General features: G+C 38.8%; 1 protein-coding gene across 1 annotated transcript in view; it reads left to right on the top strand.

The window, feature by feature from the left end:
• Positions 1-19,181, top strand: part of BicD (protein bicaudal D) — a 33,712-nt gene that overhangs the window by 4,275 nt on the left and 10,256 nt on the right. Inside the window, exons 4-9 of the mRNA XM_071598687.1 lie at positions 763-900; positions 3,966-4,065; positions 7,674-7,951; positions 10,174-10,368; positions 18,086-18,283; positions 18,707-18,926. Of these exons, the coding sequence (XP_071454788.1) occupies positions 763-900; positions 3,966-4,065; positions 7,674-7,951; positions 10,174-10,368; positions 18,086-18,283; positions 18,707-18,926 (1,129 nt within the window). The remainder of the gene's footprint in view (positions 1-762; positions 901-3,965; positions 4,066-7,673; positions 7,952-10,173; positions 10,369-18,085; positions 18,284-18,706; positions 18,927-19,181) is intronic.

Raw genomic sequence — 19,181 nt, 5'->3', positions numbered from 1 at the left:
GTATGATGACGGAAAATTCCCTTTTAATCCTCATATGAGAGACCTAAAAATAAACGTGCACACCATCAACAGTTATTGCAGCCTGATTGATGAAACAGCATGGAATTAACTTTAATCATGCTGTGATCGATAATTTCCTTGCCGAGTAATGGCTGAATGGTTACTGAAAAAAATTTAGCGGCTGTAGTACATAATGAGACAAAGCAAAATGTCCACTCCTTGATAATTACCTTCAGGGATTCACTTGACTAACATATCGTCTCCCTTCATTTAATGACCTATTGTTCACTTCAAAAATCATGTACACTCAGAATATTTAGAAATTTGTTGCTATTTTTGAACTATCAAAAAGTATTGATTTTTCGTGCATATAACAAAATTATATGATGAAAACATGAAAAAATTACTTGAAACAATGGAGAATCAAACGTATGAAGTGATTTCAGGTTTAGAAATTGAGTAAATTTTTGACACCCTAAGTCTTTCCCATTCTCTTTTAATGCACCTTGTAAGTTAATTCTTCATGTGGTAGTTATTTGCTAAATATCATTATGAACACACTCAATAATTTACCTGTAATTTACCATTTCACCTCATTAATTATTCACATTGGTAGATGTAATTTTGTGATTAGGTGTAAGAAAGTGGTTTTTGGTAAATATAAGAATTTATGATTATAACTCTTCTAAAACACTTAGAAGAATATGTTGAATACACATGAACTGGTTTGGAAATTAATCAGCTTGGATCTTGCCATTCCAGGTTGAGTTTGAAGGTGCAAAACATGAAATACGCCATCTCCACGAAGAGATAGATGTTTTAAATCAACAGGCTGATGAGCAAACGAAGCTGCAACGCATTTTGGAGAGACAGCTTGAGGAAGCTTTGGAGTCACTTCAGGTAATGCTTTTGATTTGTAGTTGTTTAATTCTTTAGATCCATGCTTGTTTGAATCATCATAGCCATAGCCAAGCCATTTATTAGCTCTCATTGAGTCTCCTAATTTCAAATGGTCTGTTATTTCTTGCTATTCCTTTAGTATTAAAGTTTTAAAAGTGAAGTTTTGATATGATGAAATTTGATGAATATAGAAATATTTGTTGTGAATTTATTAACTAGTCCTTACTTCATATGTTACTTTCACTAACACTGCAGTTTGTTTATGTATTTAGAACATGAAATTAAGATAATGATGATTTTCAAAGTTGAATAAGGAAAGATGTAAAAAATTTGATCTTTATATGTTATATTCAGAGTCATAACTTTTTCATAAAAAAGATTAATTAAGTTACTTAGCACATTGTAGAGTAAATGTGATTGGCATTGGATGAAAGTCGATCATAAGAAAAGTAAAGCAATGGTATTCTCAAGAAATAAGAAGGCTAAGATGAACATCAAATTTGAGGGACATCAAAAAATTGTATTGGTTAAGGAAGCATTTATGTAGTTGGATGACAGTTACCTTAAGTAATGGCTTAAAAAGAAAGATTATTGAAAACTTCAACATTGAGCATAGTTTTGTGTGACTCAGTAACTTGGTTTTTGAAGCTAGATAAAAAGCATAGAGTAGAGGTGTTCAAGATGTGGATGTGGAGTTAATGGAGGGCAGAAAGAAGAAACGAATAAGTTCGGGATATGGTAAGGGAAAAGACATGGTTGAAGGGAGAAATTCTGGAATGGCAGAACAAATTGATGCTGGACAATGCTTGGCAATGGAAAGCGCGAAAAAGTAATTAGAGGGGAGCATGATAAAGAGAGAAGAAGAAAGGCATTTTAGTAGGAGTATGCCAAGTTACAAAATGAGTTATTGAAATATGCAGAGTGGTATTTAAGGATATTTTGTATCATATTAGTTAGAGCTTATAGGTAGAGTAGTGTGTGGTGCAGGGTCATTAAAAAACCCTAAGCCAATCGCCTAATAATAAACACTAAAAATAAGTAGCGTTGATAAAAAAATTTGGGAAAAAATTCCCGGCCCTGCTATATGCTCATTGCATTATTTTACAATTTTTGTAACTATAGAAATTTAAAATTTAAATCACCATCATGCTTGTAGATTCCAGGGGGGAATCAGCATTCAAAATATGGGCAGTTACCTATATAATTCATTGTGATGTATATTAGAAAATAAAAAACTAATAAAAACTGTTATATTTCTTATTGCAAAGGAAACACTTGGTTTTTCCACATAAAATATTTATTCACGACCTAGGTTTCGACGCTCAGCGTCATCTTCAGGTGAAATACAGGCCAAAATCTTTCTTTATATAACAGAAGGAATGGGGAGGTGGGGGGGGGTGTGTATGGATGTAAGAAAGGAAGAGGAGATCCATACTTCCATCCTTACATCCATACACCCCCCCCCCCACCTCCCCATTCCTTCTGTTATATAAAGAAAGATTTTGGCCTGTATTTCACCTGAAGATGACGCTGAGCGTCGAAACCTAGGTCGTGAATAAATATTTTATGTGGAAAAACCAAGTGTTTCCTTTGCAATATGTATCGTTTCCACAAAGTGACGCCTGAAGCTATCTCCTTGTTATATTTCTTATTAGAATTTGTTTAAATATTGATTTTTTTGCTGATAAGAAATCCTGATCAATGTGCATATGGTCAGACCTCAACTTTTCAATTTTGAAATTACCGGTGCTAAATAGTATGTGTTAAGTTGAGGTTGTGGTAAAATTATTTGAAATTTGTCGCTTGATATCTTACGAATTGAATACCTAGCATTATTACTATGAAATAGTACAAACACCATCAGTTTGTTTGTGCAAACAGGCGCAATAAATTTACCTTAAAAAGTACTGATTTTGAAAAAGTTCCCCCTTCTCATATAGAAATAAGGGATCTGTTGAATTGTGATAAAACTATTATTAGCTACCATTACTTCATCATCATATTAGCAGTTTTCACAGCAGTTGATAGTACTCAAACAAATGGGAAGAAAGAGAAAAGCACAAAGAAAGAAGGCAGATAATGCCTCATGCATCGCCATCTTTACCTTTAGGCATCTGCCATGATTTAATTGATCACGGGTGTTCTACATAATAACTGAACATTTTTGTCTGAGAAAAGAATAAGCTCAATAAAATTAATTGTTTCTGTTTTGTTTGCAGCCTGCTCTTTTCTATTGTGCACAGATTCAAAAATATTTCTCTCTACCTATGACAGATTTTACAATTTCTGCTCTTTTTTCTTTTATATCTTTGGTCTTTTTAAGGCAGTATAAATCATTGCTAAATTTTTTATAGACATGGAAAGGTTTGACTTAAGTGATGTCATATTTCCATAAATTATCAATATTGATCTGATGCAAACCAATGTTCTTTATCATCATTTGAAACAGTAATGCTGTTGTATATTTAATTTGGAAAGCATTCCCTAAATTAGTTGAGCTATTTGATTGAGGACTTTTCAGTTGCTTGATACATATTTAATGTTTACCCTTTGTTCTTCCATGTCTTAAATCCTTGCTATTTGTACTTCCTCTTGCCTAAAGATATTTCAATTTGCCATATATGTTTACTACTTATCTAAAAATTTACTTTCTCTTTAATGATTAGAGTTTCATTATGTAAATTGGTTGACTAGATATATCATCAAACCCTATATTTTGTGTTGGTTGGTCTCAATTGACTTTTACCCACTTAGGAACTCAGGAATGTTGTTGTGCCCTGGAAAAAAATATTGAGGGTGAATGTACTAAGTAAGTAATAGATAATGAAAATTTCGAAAGAATTGAGTAATGCCGTATTATGCCAGAAATGCTTCATGGACATTGGCCAATGAACTGCCTACAATGCATACTTATCAGGTAGAATTGGGAGAAAATTCATTTTGAGCTTGCAGAAAGCTACTTGCCTGAAAACATGACTGAATATAATTTTTTTGTTTATTACTGGCATGCTTTATGTAATTTACGTAGTTACTTCATTTAAATATTAATAAGTTTAAATTTCTAGGTGGAAAGAGAAGCAAAATATGCCCTGAAGAAAGAACTGGACCATAGGATTAACTCTGAGTCTATGTTCAACCTGAGCAACTTGGCATTCAGTATAAGAGGTTTGTAAAAGATAAAATTTATTATAATATTATAGAATTATCATACCCATTTTCTATTTAAAAAATTATGTGTAAAATAAATAGTCTTAGGGCATAATGCTGAACAAAAGGAATTGCTATGAACAACTGAGCCAATGGTTATCAGTTTGGTGGAAAGAAAAATACTATGGGATAGCTAATATTGGACTTGTCTCAAATTTCTTAAGTTTGCCTAAGTTCAGTTGTTTTCCAGACAACTCCAGGGGCTGTTGATAACTTTCTCTGAGATTGATCTCATGAAATTAGTATTGCTTAATATTAATGGTGTTTGCTTTCTAAAGTAAGCCACCCAAGAACAAAATAATGATGCATATTAATATTCTAAATGCTTGACTCATGTGAAACGTGTTTATTATTGTCAAAATAAATTATTAATCAAAATAAATAAGTATTTCACATGATATTTTTTTATCATTTCTGTGATAATAATTAAACATTCCTATTGACTATACCATTTGATAAATGTCAGAAAAATATTTAGGTAGAACACAAGGAATCAATAAATGTACAATATATCTCTTTTAGTATGATAAAAAAATATGGCACCAAACACTCATTTCTCTGTGAAGGGGATGTGCATTTAATTTTGGTATATACAGTTCAGTTCTGGATCTTGTTTGATCTTGGAAACAAAGAGGAATTTGCTGCAAATAAATTAATTCTTCTTATAACTGAGCTACACAATTAAAGGATTTTGATTTATTGATAATGTGTTTGGAAAACATATCTCTTTCGCTTTAGGATTGGGTTCAATCTAAATCGATTATATAAACGAATCTTTTGAGTTTACATCCTTCCATTCTGAAATTATGAAATTACTGTTCGAAATATTTACATAATATTTACATATCTATCTTTACCTCATAGATGACCTCATTTAATGGCGCTAGAGAAAGAAACATGGACAATGAAGCTCGTCTTGTTTTTCATTAAACGGATACGTTTGGCGTGTATCAAACATTAGCTATTGCCTTTCCGCTGGAATAAATTATACTTTTCCGACGTGTGAGGTTAAAAATAGGGAATTTGATGTGCGCCGGGGCCGTTTTTCTCTGGGTTTTATCGTGGAAATAACAATGTAATTGGGTGTCGGCGGGAAGGGTAACGACGTAATGGTTGGGAGAGAGGAAGATGATTGGTGGAGTGGGGAGGGGCAGGAGTTTGGGGAATGGAGGGAGCTTACTGGGCGTGGAGGGGCAGAAAATAGCTGTGACGTCACTTTCCCTTTCTCCCACCCCCTCCTGCCCTCCTTCCCCGCCCCAGCGCGTTGACAAACGCCCTCACCTGCAAAAACCCTCCCCCCTTCCATTCCACTCCCCACTCCTTATCCCCTTGCTTTCTCCCTCTCACTCACTCCCTATCTCCGGCCTCTGGCTTCATTAAGCCTTCTCGTTATCTCCGGCGATCCCTCTCTGGTTCCCCTCTCCATCCACTCCCCTTAAAACCCTTCACCCTCCCCAGCCTTACGCCATCTTCATTCCCACCCTCTCTCAAATCCCCCACTCCTTCTCTCCTCCTCGACTCCTTTTCTCCTTAAGGCCCTCCCTAGCATCGGGTCTTCCCTCCCTTCCTTCCCCTTTGCGGATTTTCACTAGGACAGCCAAGTCTGGTTTCCATATCTAGTTTCCTCCGGCCTCCCCATAATCTGATCATCTCGTGATCCATCTATCTTCCCACGAGATTTTCCCTCACAGTTGGCCATTCCTTTCTGATTCCTCTCGTTCTCCACCTTCCTCTGCCTGCCTTCACCTCCTCGATCTCTCCCTTGATCCCTAGCTCTTATTTTCATTTTCTCCTCACTTCTCTCCCTCTGCGACCCTTATGGTCGGTTTTTTTGTGATACTCGAGTCATTGGGATGTCTGATGGAGCGAGTCAACTACTCGATCAGGGTTCAGTGCGTCTACCATCCCTAAAGCTAGTGCTTATCGTTCTCCAGTCCTTTGGCGAGGCAACTAAATCGGAATCGTTCGTATGATTTGAGTAGAGAAAAATTCCCTCCATTCTTTTCTGATAATTTTCCAAGCTAAAGAGTGGAAATCCACAGTTAATTGTAATGAGAGAGAATTAAAAAAATACATATTTTCTAAGTACCAAAAATGTTGAAAATTGTTTAAAGAAAATGCAAGTACGAGGGTCATCCGGAAAGTAGTACCCGTTCGTGCCGCATGAAGTGCTGACGACGCGAGTAGCCGCTGGACGAGGTCAGATAGCTTCAGTGGCTTGTCTGCCTTCTCTGAGCCAAGTTGCGTGACGCTAGCATTGCCTGTGTTGTTTCTGTGATTGTTTACAATGTTTAAAAAAATTGAGAACGCCGCCAGTTGTGAAGTGAGGGCAGTGATTAAATTCCTCAATGCAAGAAACGTTCGCCCATGTGATATTCATCGCCAATTAAAGGAGGTGTATGGAGACAATGTAATGGACGAGTCGTCTGTTCGGCGGTGGTGTCGCAACTTCAACATGGGGAGGGGGAACACACACGACGATGAGCGTTCGGGGAGACCGTCTGTCATTACAGACCAACTGGTGAGCTCAGTTGACGAATTCGTGAGGAACGATCGGCGCGTCACAATTGATGACATCTGTGAGCATTTTCCCAATGTTTCTCGAACAATTGTTCATGAAATTGTTAAACACCATCTGCATTATGCAAAAATTTGTGCAAGATGGGTCCCTCGCGTATCTCAATGAGCTGGCGGCGAAGGACTATGCAGCAGGAATACAGAAACTTGTCACACGTAATGACAAATGCCTTAATTTGCTTGGAGATTATGTTGAGAAGTAGTTTAAAGTATCCTCTTTCAAATAAAATTTTTTATGTTTGTTAATATTTACTTTTGTGTCTTTATTTCACGAACGGGTACTACTTTCCGGATGACCCTCGTAGTTCTGCGTAGACTTCTCATGTGGTTACACATTACAGTGTTTAACACCTTGTTTGGTAGAGATCTTTGAATGCCATGAATGAAGGAATTGCACTGTAAAATACAACCGCAAGGGAAAAAAATTAGATTTTTCATGTTTTACCTGATCAGAATGTAATTTATAAGATCAGTAATAGGGTGACCACCAATATGTGGGATTATTTCCTGTAGCTGGATAGGAGCCATAAGTTTTTGAGCATTTAATTGGATAATCCTAATTACAGTATGTCTTCAGGAAGATTGAAGACTGAAATGATTGAGGGAATGAGTTGCATATTTAAGGCACTATTTGTGAAAACTGGGACATAATTTCCTCAGTTAAAAGGGTAACATCATAGATGGCATTTATACCATGAGGAGATACCGTGTCAAAAATAGTTACCTAAATAGCAGGTAGATGATTTTTGAAAATTATTCTGGAAAAGCTAATTACTATATCTAGTGGTATTTTGGGGTTAATGGATTTCTACATTCCACCTTGTGCTGTATCCCACTGGTCATTTTTCTCACATTGAACATCAGGAAAAATGGTGTTGAATTGCTAATTGTTTTCAGACTTTGCCGTATCTTTAGAATTTCAGTTGTAATACAATATACCTTTTGTGACTATGAGTGGCTCTTATGCCATGGTGGCTTTGTCGCTTCAGGTATAACAGAGGAGCAGTCGATGGGCAGTGGGAGTGAGGAAGAGGCTGAAGGTGAGGAGGGTGAGGGAGAGGAAGGCATGGATGTGGACGAGGGAGAAGGGGAAGTGGATGGGAGTGAGGGTAGCCTCCAGAGGTTTGAGGCAGCCCTGAAGCGTAAGAAAAAGAAGAAGGGAGGTGCAACATCAACCCCAGCCCCTAGCCATCATGGCAAGCAAGTTGACCTGTTCAGTGAGATCCACCTGAATGAGGTCAGGAGGCTGGAGAAGCAGTTGGAACAGGTTAGTGTTGCCCTTAGCTTCTGCCAACTTGAACTCTTGAACCCTGTAAATAAAATGGCAAGCTGCACTCCTTGGAATACTACCTTGATCAAAAATTTCCCGGAATTTATTCAGAAAATTAAAAATACAAGTTTATTCATCTAAATCTATATTGTCCCCTTCAAAGTAATCCCCATCGACTGCAACACACTTATGCCAGCGCTTGATCCAATCCTCGAAACATTTTTTATATTCGGTTTTCGGTATGTCCATCAGTGCTTCCTGCGATTTTTCCATTACTTCCTCTCGGCTGCTAAAACGCGTTCCCCGTAATGGTTTTTTAACTCGATTGAACAGAAAGAAGTCACAGGGAGCCAAATCAGGTGAATTCGGTGGCTGTTGGATGGTATTTGTTGCATTTTTCGTCAAAAAATTACGAATAATGATAGCACTGTGCGACGGTGCGTTATCATGGTGCAAAATCCACGAGTTTTCTGCCCACATTTCTGGTCTCTTTCGGCGAATTGCTTCACGCAAACGTCTCATAACGCCCAAATAATACTCTTTGTTTACTGTCTGGCCTTCTGGCAAAAATTCATGATGCACTACACCGTTGTAATCCATGAAAACCGTCAGCATTGCCTTCTTTTTTGACTGAAAACGACGTGGTTTTTTTGGTCTCGGCTCATTTGGTGAACGCCATTCACTTGCCTGATGTCTGGATTGTGTGTCGTACTCATAAACCCACGTCTCGTCTCCAGTAAAGATCCTTTTGATGAATGTGGGATCGGATTCAGCCTCGCAAATCATGTCTTTTGCGACGTCAACACGGTCTCTTTTTTGCATGAAATTGAGGTCTTTTGGCACCAACTTTGCTGCTACACGACGGAAACCCAAATCATTAACCACAATGTCTTGGGCGGATCCATAGGCAATGTTCAAGTCCTCCGCTATTTCTCTGATGGTTAATTTGCGGTTATTGACCAACCACTTCTGAACCGCTCGTGCCACTGGTAAACGACCGTTTTTTTTAGAGAATCGTTGCCGAAACACTTTTCCAACATTTCCAACGTCCGTGCGCCACTAAATCCGTTTTTTACGCAAAATTTAATACAAGTTCGTTGTTGCAAATTTAAATCCATTTCTGAAATTGTAAAAAATCGCCAACACACACAGAGATAGATGTACTCTTGGCTACGTAACTTTTGCAAATGTCGAGTTATGACACTAAGATTTAAAGGGAATATCAACAACAGATGTACCAATTTAACAAAAAAAAACAGAACTCAAATCGGAACGATGGGAGCGCCACACGGTGGTTATTCCGGGAACTTTTTGATCAAGGTAGTAATTTGAAGTTCAAAAGAGTATGGGCAGCCAATGTTCAAAGCCAGCATGATACACATAGCACAAATGAATTTACAGTTAGGGAACTAAGTAAGTGAAATAGAAAGAATGAATACCATATTTATTTGAATCTACACTGCACCTTTTTTAGTAATTCTTCCCCTTAAAAATCAGGGTGCGTCTTAGATTTGCAGATTAAGATCGGAAGTAAGAATGGGCGAGAGAAGACATATGCAACCTGTACAAAGCTTTCAAAATTCAAATGGCATTCTTCTTGTTGTCTATTGGCCCTCTTGGCAAGTGAAAAGAAAATCTCAAACTGAATTCCCTTCATAGAAAGTTGCTATAGAGAGTGGTTAAAATAGCAGATTGTTTTTTGCAAGAGATGTTACAAACAATAATCTTTGAATGTTGACAACACTTCTGAACTACAGCTATTTTAAAAAAGTTGCCAGCGAGTCCTTTTTGCAGTGGTTTCATGCCATCTAAAATTATAATAGTTTTGATAAAATTAAAATTATTTTATTTTTTCCTGGGAATATGATGCAACTTTGGTAGATTTCAAGGAAATGTAAAGGTTATTACTGTCACCTTGAACTCTTTGAGGAAAAATATTTAAAACTCACAATGACTTTTGAAAGGGGTCCAAAATATGCTACAAGTTTCATTCAGGCAACATATGTATGTCATATATCATTACTGACAAATTCAATTTTTGCAATATTATATATACACACACTTTCAAGTAAGTGAGTGGTGTTTAACCCTGTAAAATTTATTAAATCCACAGAAACCAAATCCATTATTTTCGAGTTTATGCTGTTATAACTGTATATTGTGAAAGTTTTCTGGTTTCAGGTTTTCTTTTAATCTTTGTGACATTTATTGTCTTACAGCTTGAAGGTGAAAAGAGTGCTCTGGCAGTCAGCATGAGGGAAGCACAAGGGGATGCTGATAAACGTGCAGGGCAGTTGGACTTGTTGAAGGGTTGTGTGGCTCTCCTAGCAGCTCACTCCAGTTCACTTCAGCATCTGAAGACCAAGGCCAGTGACCAGTTGGAAGATTGCCCTTCACCTAGTAAACGGAATAAGGTTAGTTGTCTACAATTCCTTTCAAGAAATCATTTAAGTAATATTATAAATTAAATGTACACACCCTTTTTTGGTTGAGTCCTAGTTGATGAGGTTAGAGGGGATGCTAACCATCAATACCCATGCTGCAAAAACCACTGAACACATTACTTCTTCTTTAATATCTAAAATAATTATCCTAAAAATATTGGATTTGTTACAAAGAACTGTCAACAGCAGTGGAATTGGCTAGTGTATGTACGAGGTGCCCTAATGTCGCATCTCTACGCACCACTATCGTAGTAGCGTTTGTGGATATGGACAGCGATGTTTTAAAGAGTGCGTGTGTTCGATTCAGGACATGATTGGAGGTGGTCATTGTAGCTGAAGTGGGTTACATTGATTAATGTTACTATTGACAGATGCCAATAGTTGTATGTAAAATGATTTTTATTTTCATTTGTAATTTTTTTAATTAGCTTTTGTACAAAAGTTTCGTTTGTCCAGATTTAAGCGCTGTATTCTGTACTTAAGCTGCCTTAAATGTTTTTGGGAAGATGCCTGAAGATAGAGATTCATTGACTAAATTTTTAGTAACTGGTTCTTTGATGAATTCACAGTGCCTTTTAGCAGAGAGTATGGTATATCATCATATTCAGCTGGATGTTTCTTGCCTATTTTTGAAATATTGTTTTGGTATTGAGAGGCATACCCTACAATAGTTCATCTGGTTGGTGACTTAATTTTTGGCAGTCCGGTTATGGAATTGAGAAAATTTTCATGCAGTAGATTGGGAATATCATATTGATTGGTATTAAAACCAGCATTACGATATGCAGCATCTATACTCAACAAATGATATTTTGAGGGCTGTGTAATATTAATAACCAAGGCAACAATTTCAGAGCGTAAAAATCATTCGCCTTGACTGGGACTCGAACCCAGATCCCTCAATATCCGGTCGAGTGCTTTAGCCACTTAAGCTACCGAGGCGTCCTCTTAAACTCTGAAATTTTGGGGCTTTTAAAGGAACTAGATGTTATGACGAAATACCGTACATACAATGTCACATGTATTCGTAGTCGTGCGCGAGGCGCCACTGTCCACGAGGTTAAAGCCAACTTTAAACACGTATGGTGTTTTCCCTTTGACAAATTCCAAAGAAACTGCGGGAGATGCCGCAACAGTAACTTTTAACGGAGTCATCCGCTAATGTGCATTTCAATGCAACAATTTCAGAGCGTAAAAATCATTCGCCTTGACTGGGACTCGAACCCAGATCCCTCAATATCCGGTCGAGTGCTTTAGCCACTTAAGCTACCGAGGCGTCCTCTTAAACTCTGAAATTTTGGGGCTTTTAAAGGAACTAGATGTTATGACGAAATACCGTACATACAATGTCACATGTATTCGTAGTCGTGCGCGAGGCGCCACTGTCCACGAGGTTAAAGCCAACTTTAAACACGTATGGTGTTTTCCCTTTGACAAATTCCAAAGAAACTGCGGGAGATGCCGCAGTTTCTTTGGAATTTGTCAAAGGGAAAACACCATACGTGTTTAAAGTTGGCTTTAACCTCGTGGACAGTGGCGCCTCGCGCACGACTACGAATACATGTGACATTGTATGTACGGTATTTCGTCATAACATCTAGTTCCTTTAAAAGCCCCAAAATTTCAGAGTTTAAGAGGACGCCTCGGTAGCTTAAGTGGCTAAAGCACTCGACCGGATATTGAGGGATCTGGGTTCGAGTCCCAGTCAAGGCGAATGATTTTTACGCTCTGAAATTGTTGCATTGAAATGCACATTAGCGGATGACTCCGTTAAAAGTTACTGTTGCGGCATCTCCCGCAGTTTCTTTGGAATTTGTCAAAGGGAAAACACCATACGTGTTTAAAGTTGGCTTTAACCTCGTGGACAGTGGCGCCTCGCGCACGACTACGAATACATGTGACATTGTATGTACGGTATTTCGTCATAACATCTAGTTCCTTTAAAAGCCCCAAAATTTCAGAGTTTAAGAGGACGCCTCGGTAGCTTAAGTGGCTAAAGCACTCGACCGGATATTGAGGGATCTGGGTTCGAGTCCCAGTCAAGGCGAATGATTTTTACGCTCTGAAATTGTTGCATTGAAATGCACATTAGCGGATGACTCCGTTAAAAGTTACTGTTGCGGCATCTCCCGCAGTTTCTTTGGAATTTGTCAAAGGGAAAACACCATACGTGTTTAAAGTTGGCTTTAACCTCGTGGACAGTGGCGCCTCGCGCACGACTACGAATACATGTGACATTGTATGTACGGTATTTCGTCATAACATCTAGTTCCTTTAAAAGCCCCAAAATTTCAGAGTTTAAGAGGACGCCTCGGTAGCTTAAGTGGCTAAAGCACTCGACCGGATATTGAGGGATCTGGGTTCGAGTCCCAGTCAAGGCGAATGATTTTTACGCTCTGAAATTGTTGCATTGAAATGCACATTAGCGGATGACTCCGTTAAAAGTTACTGTTGCGGCATCTCCCGCAGTTTCTTTGGAATTTGTCAAAGGGAAAACACCATACGTGTTTAAAGTTGGCTTTAACCTCGTGGACAGTGGCGCCTCGCGCACGACTACGAATACATGTGACATTGTATGTACGGTATTTCGTCATAACATCTAGTTCCTTTAAAAGCCCCAAAATTTCAGAGTTTAAGAGGACGCCTCGGTAGCTTAAGTGGCTAAAGCACTCGACCGGATATTGAGGGATCTGGGTTCGAGTCCCAGTCAAGGCGAATGATTTTTACGCTCTGAAATTGTTGCATTGAAATGCACATTAGCGGATGACTCCGTTAAAAGTTACTGTTGCGGCATCTCCCGCAGTTTCTTTGGAATTTGTCAAAGGGAAAACACCATACGTGTTTAAAGTTGGCTTTAACCTCGTGGACAGTGGCGCCTCGCGCACGACTACGAATACATGTGACATTGTATGTACGGTATTTCGTCATAACATCTAGTTCCTTTAAAAGCCCCAAAATTTCAGAGTTTAAGAGGACGCCTCGGTAGCTTAAGTGGCTAAAGCACTCGACCGGATATTGAGGGATCTGGGTTCGAGTCCCAGTCAAGGCGAATGATTTTTACGCTCTGAAATTGTTGCATTGAAATGCACATTAGCGGATGACTCCGTTAAAAGTTACTGTTGCGGCATCTCCCGCAGTTTCTTTGGAATTTGTCAAAGGGAAAACACCATACGTGTTTAAAGTTGGCTTTAACCTCGTGGACAGTGGCGCCTCGCGCACGACTACGAATACATGTGACATTGTATGTACGGTATTTCGTCATAACATCTAGTTCCTTTAAAAGCCCCAAAATTTCAGAGTTTAAGAGGACGCCTCGGTAGCTTAAGTGGCTAAAGCACTCGACCGGATATTGAGGGATCTGGGTTCGAGTCCCAGTCAAGGCGAATGATTTTTACGCTCTGAAATTGTTGCATTGAAATGCACATTAGCGGATGACTCCGTTAAAAGTTACTGTTGCGGCATCTCCCGCAGTTTCTTTGGAATTTGTCAAAGGGAAAACACCATACGTGTTTAAAGTTGGCTTTAACCTCGTGGACAGTGGCGCCTCGCGCACGACTACGAATACATGTGACATTGTATGTACGGTATTTCGTCATAACATCTAGTTCCTTTAAAAGCCCCAAAATTTCAGAGTTTAAGAGGACGCCTCGGTAGCTTAAGTGGCTAAAGCACTCGACCGGATATTGAGGGATCTGGGTTCGAGTCCCAGTCAAGGCGAATGATTTTTACGCTCTGAAATTGTTGCATTGAAATGCACATTAGCGGATGACTCCGTTAAAAGTTACTGTTGCGGCATCTCCCGCAGTTTCTTTGGAATTTGTCAAAGGGAAAACACCATACGTGTTTAAAGTTGGCTTTAACCTCGTGGACAGTGGCGCCTCGCGCACGACTACGAATACATGTGACATTGTATGTACGGTATTTCGTCATAACATCTAGTTCCTTTAAAAGCCCCAAAATTTCAGAGTTTAAGAGGACGCCTCGGTAGCTTAAGTGGCTAAAGCACTCGACCGGATATTGAGGGATCTGGGTTCGAGTCCCAGTCAAGGCGAATGATTTTTACGCTCTGAAATTGTTGCATTGAAATGCACATTAGCGGATGACTCCGTTAAAAGTTACTGTTGCGGCATCTCCCGCAGTTTCTTTGGAATTTGTCAAAGGGAAAACACCATACGTGTTTAAAGTTGGCTTTAACCTCGTGGACAGTGGCGCCTCGCGCACGACTACGAATACATGTGACATTGTATGTACGGTATTTCGTCATAACATCTAGTTCCTTTAAAAGCCCCAAAATTTCAGAGTTTAAGAGGACGCCTCGGTAGCTTAAGTGGCTAAAGCACTCGACCGGATATTGAGGGATCTGGGTTCGAGTCCCAGTCAAGGCGAATGATTTTTACGCTCTGAAATTGTTGCATTGAAATGCACATTAGCGGATGACTCCGTTAAAAGTTACTGTTGCGGCATCTCCCGCAGTTTCTTTGGAATTTGTCAAAGGGAAAACACCATACGTGTTTAAAGTTGGCTTTAACCTCGTGGACAGTGGCGCCTCGCGCACGACTACGAATACATGTGACATTGTATGTACGGTATTTCGTCATAACATCTAGTTCCTTTAAAAGCCCCAAAATTTCAGAGTTTAAGAGGACGCCTCGGTAGCTTAAGTGGCTAAAGCACTCGACCGGATATTGAGGGATCTGGGTTCGAGTCCCAGTCAAGGCGAATGATTTTTACGCTCTGAAATTGTTGCATTGAAATGCACATTAGCGGATGACTCCGTTAAAAGTTACTGTTGCGGCATCTCCCGCAGTTTCTTTGGAATTTGTCAAAGGGAAAACACCATACGTGTTTAAAGTTGGCTTTAACCTCGTGGACAGTGGCGCCTCGCGCACGACTACGAATACATGTGACATTGTATGTACGGTATTTCGTCATAACATCTAGTTCCTTTAAAAGCCCCAAAATTTCAGAGTTTAAGAGGACGCCTCGGTAGCTTAAGTGGCTAAAGCACTCGACCGGATATTGAGGGATCTGGGTTCGAGTCCCAGTCAAGGCGAATGATTTTTACGCTCTGAAATTGTTGCATTGAAATGCACATTAGCGGATGACTCCGTTAAAAGTTACTGTTGCGGCATCTCCCGCAGTTTCTTTGGAATTTGTCAAAGGGAAAACACCATACGTGTTTAAAGTTGGCTTTAACCTCGTGGACAGTGGCGCCTCGCGCACGACTACGAATACATGTGACATTGTATGTACGGTATTTCGTCATAACATCTAGTTCCTTTAAAAGCCCCAAAATTTCAGAGTTTAAGAGGACGCCTCGGTAGCTTAAGTGGCTAAAGCACTCGACCGGATATTGAGGGATCTGGGTTCGAGTCCCAGTCAAGGCGAATGATTTTTACGCTCTGAAATTGTTGCATTGAAATGCACATTAGCGGATGACTCCGTTAAAAGTTACTGTTGCGGCATCTCCCGCAGTTTCTTTGGAATTTGTCAAAGGGAAAACACCATACGTGTTTAAAGTTGGCTTTAACCTCGTGGACAGTGGCGCCTCGCGCACGACTACGAATACATGTGACATTGTATGTACGGTATTTCGTCATAACATCTAGTTCCTTTAAAAGCCCCAAAATTTCAGAGTTTAAGAGGACGCCTCGGTAGCTTAAGTGGCTAAAGCACTCGACCGGATATTGAGGGATCTGGGTTCGAGTCCCAGTCAAGGCGAATGATTTTTACGCTCTGAAATTGTTGCATTGAAATGCACATTAGCGGATGACTCCGTTAAAAGTTACTGTTGCGGCATCTCCCGCAGTTTCTTTGGAATTTGTCAAAGGGAAAACACCATACGTGTTTAAAGTTGGCTTTAACCTCGTGGACAGTGGCGCCTCGCGCACGACTACGAATACATGTGACATTGTATGTACGGTATTTCGTCATAACATCTAGTTCCTTTAAAAGCCCCAAAATTTCAGAGTTTAAGAGGACGCCTCGGTAGCTTAAGTGGCTAAAGCACTCGACCGGATATTGAGGGATCTGGGTTCGAGTCCCAGTCAAGGCGAATGATTTTTACGCTCTGAAATTGTTGCATTGAAATGCACATTAGCGGATGACTCCGTTAAAAGTTACTGTTGCGGCATCTCCCGCAGTTTCTTTGGAATTTAATAACCAAGTTCTATTTAGGTTGATTTCAATTTTTAGAGAAATAAATGATGTACATGTCATGGTTTCTTTTGGTCTTATTTCACCAAGTTATTCTGTTCCTTTTTGATTACCTTATAATGTGATCTTAGTGGGACAGAATCATGTAATTTAAGGTTATTGAAGATTTTTTTATTAGCAGAAGAAGCCCCTATCTCTCGAGTTACCCATTTCCAGTTTGTTTTCCGGGGGACATGAGTTTTTACAGGTATTACAAAGAGACATAAATTGAAGCAATGCTAGAAAATAAAATGGAAGTTGTTGAATAAAGTGACAATTATTTGGTAAGACAATCCTATGATTGCTTTTATAGTGATCGTTTAAAATTGGATTGAGCTGAACATGAGTAGTAACAGTTTCATTAGACCCCTCTATGAAATGTACTGAAGTCAGCATTGAAAAGAAACTTAGATAACTGAGCTTTATGATCAGAAAAGTGTATATTCAACTTTATACTTTCATTTGATACAATTTAGGAGAAGATGATGTCAATTATTGAGGAGGAACAGAAGCTCCATTGAAAAGAAGGCCAACTCTCGCCAACTTTTCTGTCCATAAAGACAGAAAAGTTGGCGAGAGTTGACCTGTATAAGCACAATAGGAACATTCACTTCTCCAAATATTCAGCTCCCTGGTTGAATTTTCATATTGATTATTTCAAATTTTTAGGTGATTTTTTAAAATAATCAGCACACCACCATTTTTGTGTTCTGATCTACAAAAATATGAGACCCAGTAGAAACCATCAATACTGGCAATTTTAATTTTGGTGGGTTCAGTCATCATTCAGAGGTGCAAACAACATCAGGCTGGTGATTGATTAAAAAACGTTCAAGAACATTCATATAAGGTCGGATGCACTGAATGGTTAAGTGTAACAATTTTAAGGCACTTTGATTGGTAAGTATTGTGAAGTGATTCATTGACCTACTTCTGTTGGTAGGCATAACCTCGCAAAAGAATAGTTTCCCAAGAACATATTCATCAGCCATACGTTGGGCTGCTATATTTTATTGTTAAGTACTTCACGGACGGTGATATGGAAGGAGGTGTAATTGCCTTCTATTTGTTTGTGTAGGTTAGTTGAGTCTGTATTTCCGGAAATCATTCCTTCAGTTGCACGATTGTTCTTTTGTTGTGCCCGGGGTGGAGTTCCAGACAAACAGGTTTAATTGTTGAGGGATCCTTGGAAGAGAACACTTCTGAACTGAGGAACCCATCGTTGTACCAGGACCCTCTGTGCCCATGGCGAATGAAAGTAAATTTTCTTGTTTTCATTTTCTGAAACACTCATCTCCATATTCTCTAGTTTCATCAGCGAAAGTCATGGAAATCTTTTTTTTTTCAAGTTTGTAGTATTTAAGCATTCTGTTCCCATAGGTTCATTGGTCCGATTTATTGAATGTCGGTTATCGTGCATTTAACTTGAAGATCTGGTGAATTATCACCTGATGTCCTTTGATTTCATGCTAAACTTTCATTTCTGATCCAGGAGGAGGTGAATAAGAAGAATTTGGATACTGCTATAATAAATTGCCAGCAGTGGTTTGTAATAGCTGGCCGAGAATTGGATCAACTTCAGCAAGATATAGCAGCTGCACAGAAGCAGTGCTCTGATGGAGATAATGAGGAGAATGGGCAGTCAGCTCTTTCACTACTTCAGGCAGAAGTTACAAATATTAAGAATCAGGTAATTGAACTTACATTTGCTGTCTGCCTAGTTTTGTTCAGTCTAACATTCTTGAACAAAAATATGAGCCAACATTCTTCTATTTGCATTGACCTCTTTTTAATGCTTATGTGTATATCTGTTATTGATGTGGGAAAAGCTCTCGGATGGTAACTAGAAAATAAGTTTATCAAATCTGTAAAAAAATCAGTAAAAATTATTTTCAATTATTCTACCATTGTAATCATAAGTTACCTATTCTTGTAAAATATTTTAAATCACTATGTTAATTTTGGAAAGAGCTAGCATATTTTTTTTGTCAACAAAATAAAATAATGGTGTATAAATAATAACTAACGTATTCTTTTTTGGCAACTTTTAAAATTATTTGATAACACAATTTATGTTCTACATTACTTGATTCCAAAATATTCTTATTTCTAGTTATTGGAAGCAGAACATAAAGCATTGGGTATAGAACAGGGTATGGGAGCATTGGCTGCTTTTGCAAGTGAAGCGGGTGCATCTCTGGATGCAGCAATGAGTGATTTGTCTGCTGCATCAGATGAATTGGCTCAGCTGTATCACCACGTTTGTGCTGTCAATGGAGACACTCCATCTCGAGTCCTGCTTGACCATCAGAAACCATCATCACCAGTTCAAGGTTAGCAGGATTGTGTCTGATGCTAACTTTATAATGAATCTTATAGGGAGAGTAATTTGTAGAATATAGAGCTGGATTTAATTGGGTTAAATGGATTCTCATGTTTGTCTTTTGAATAGCTAACAGTTTTTATGATTATACTCAGGGAATATAGATTCAATCATTGAAAATGAAAGGGTTATCACTGATTAAATGATGTATTGATATAAAAGAACACAAAACACCGCATGAAAAGAAGAAAGTTAGCATCTATGT

Source organism: Hetaerina americana, unplaced genomic scaffold (assembly GCF_022747635.1).
Source record: "Hetaerina americana unplaced genomic scaffold, ioHetAmer1.1.p SCAF_10, whole genome shotgun sequence".
Lineage (NCBI taxonomy): Eukaryota > Metazoa > Arthropoda > Insecta > Odonata > Calopterygidae > Hetaerina > Hetaerina americana.
This window is presented reverse-complemented; position numbering and strand designations above follow the sequence as displayed.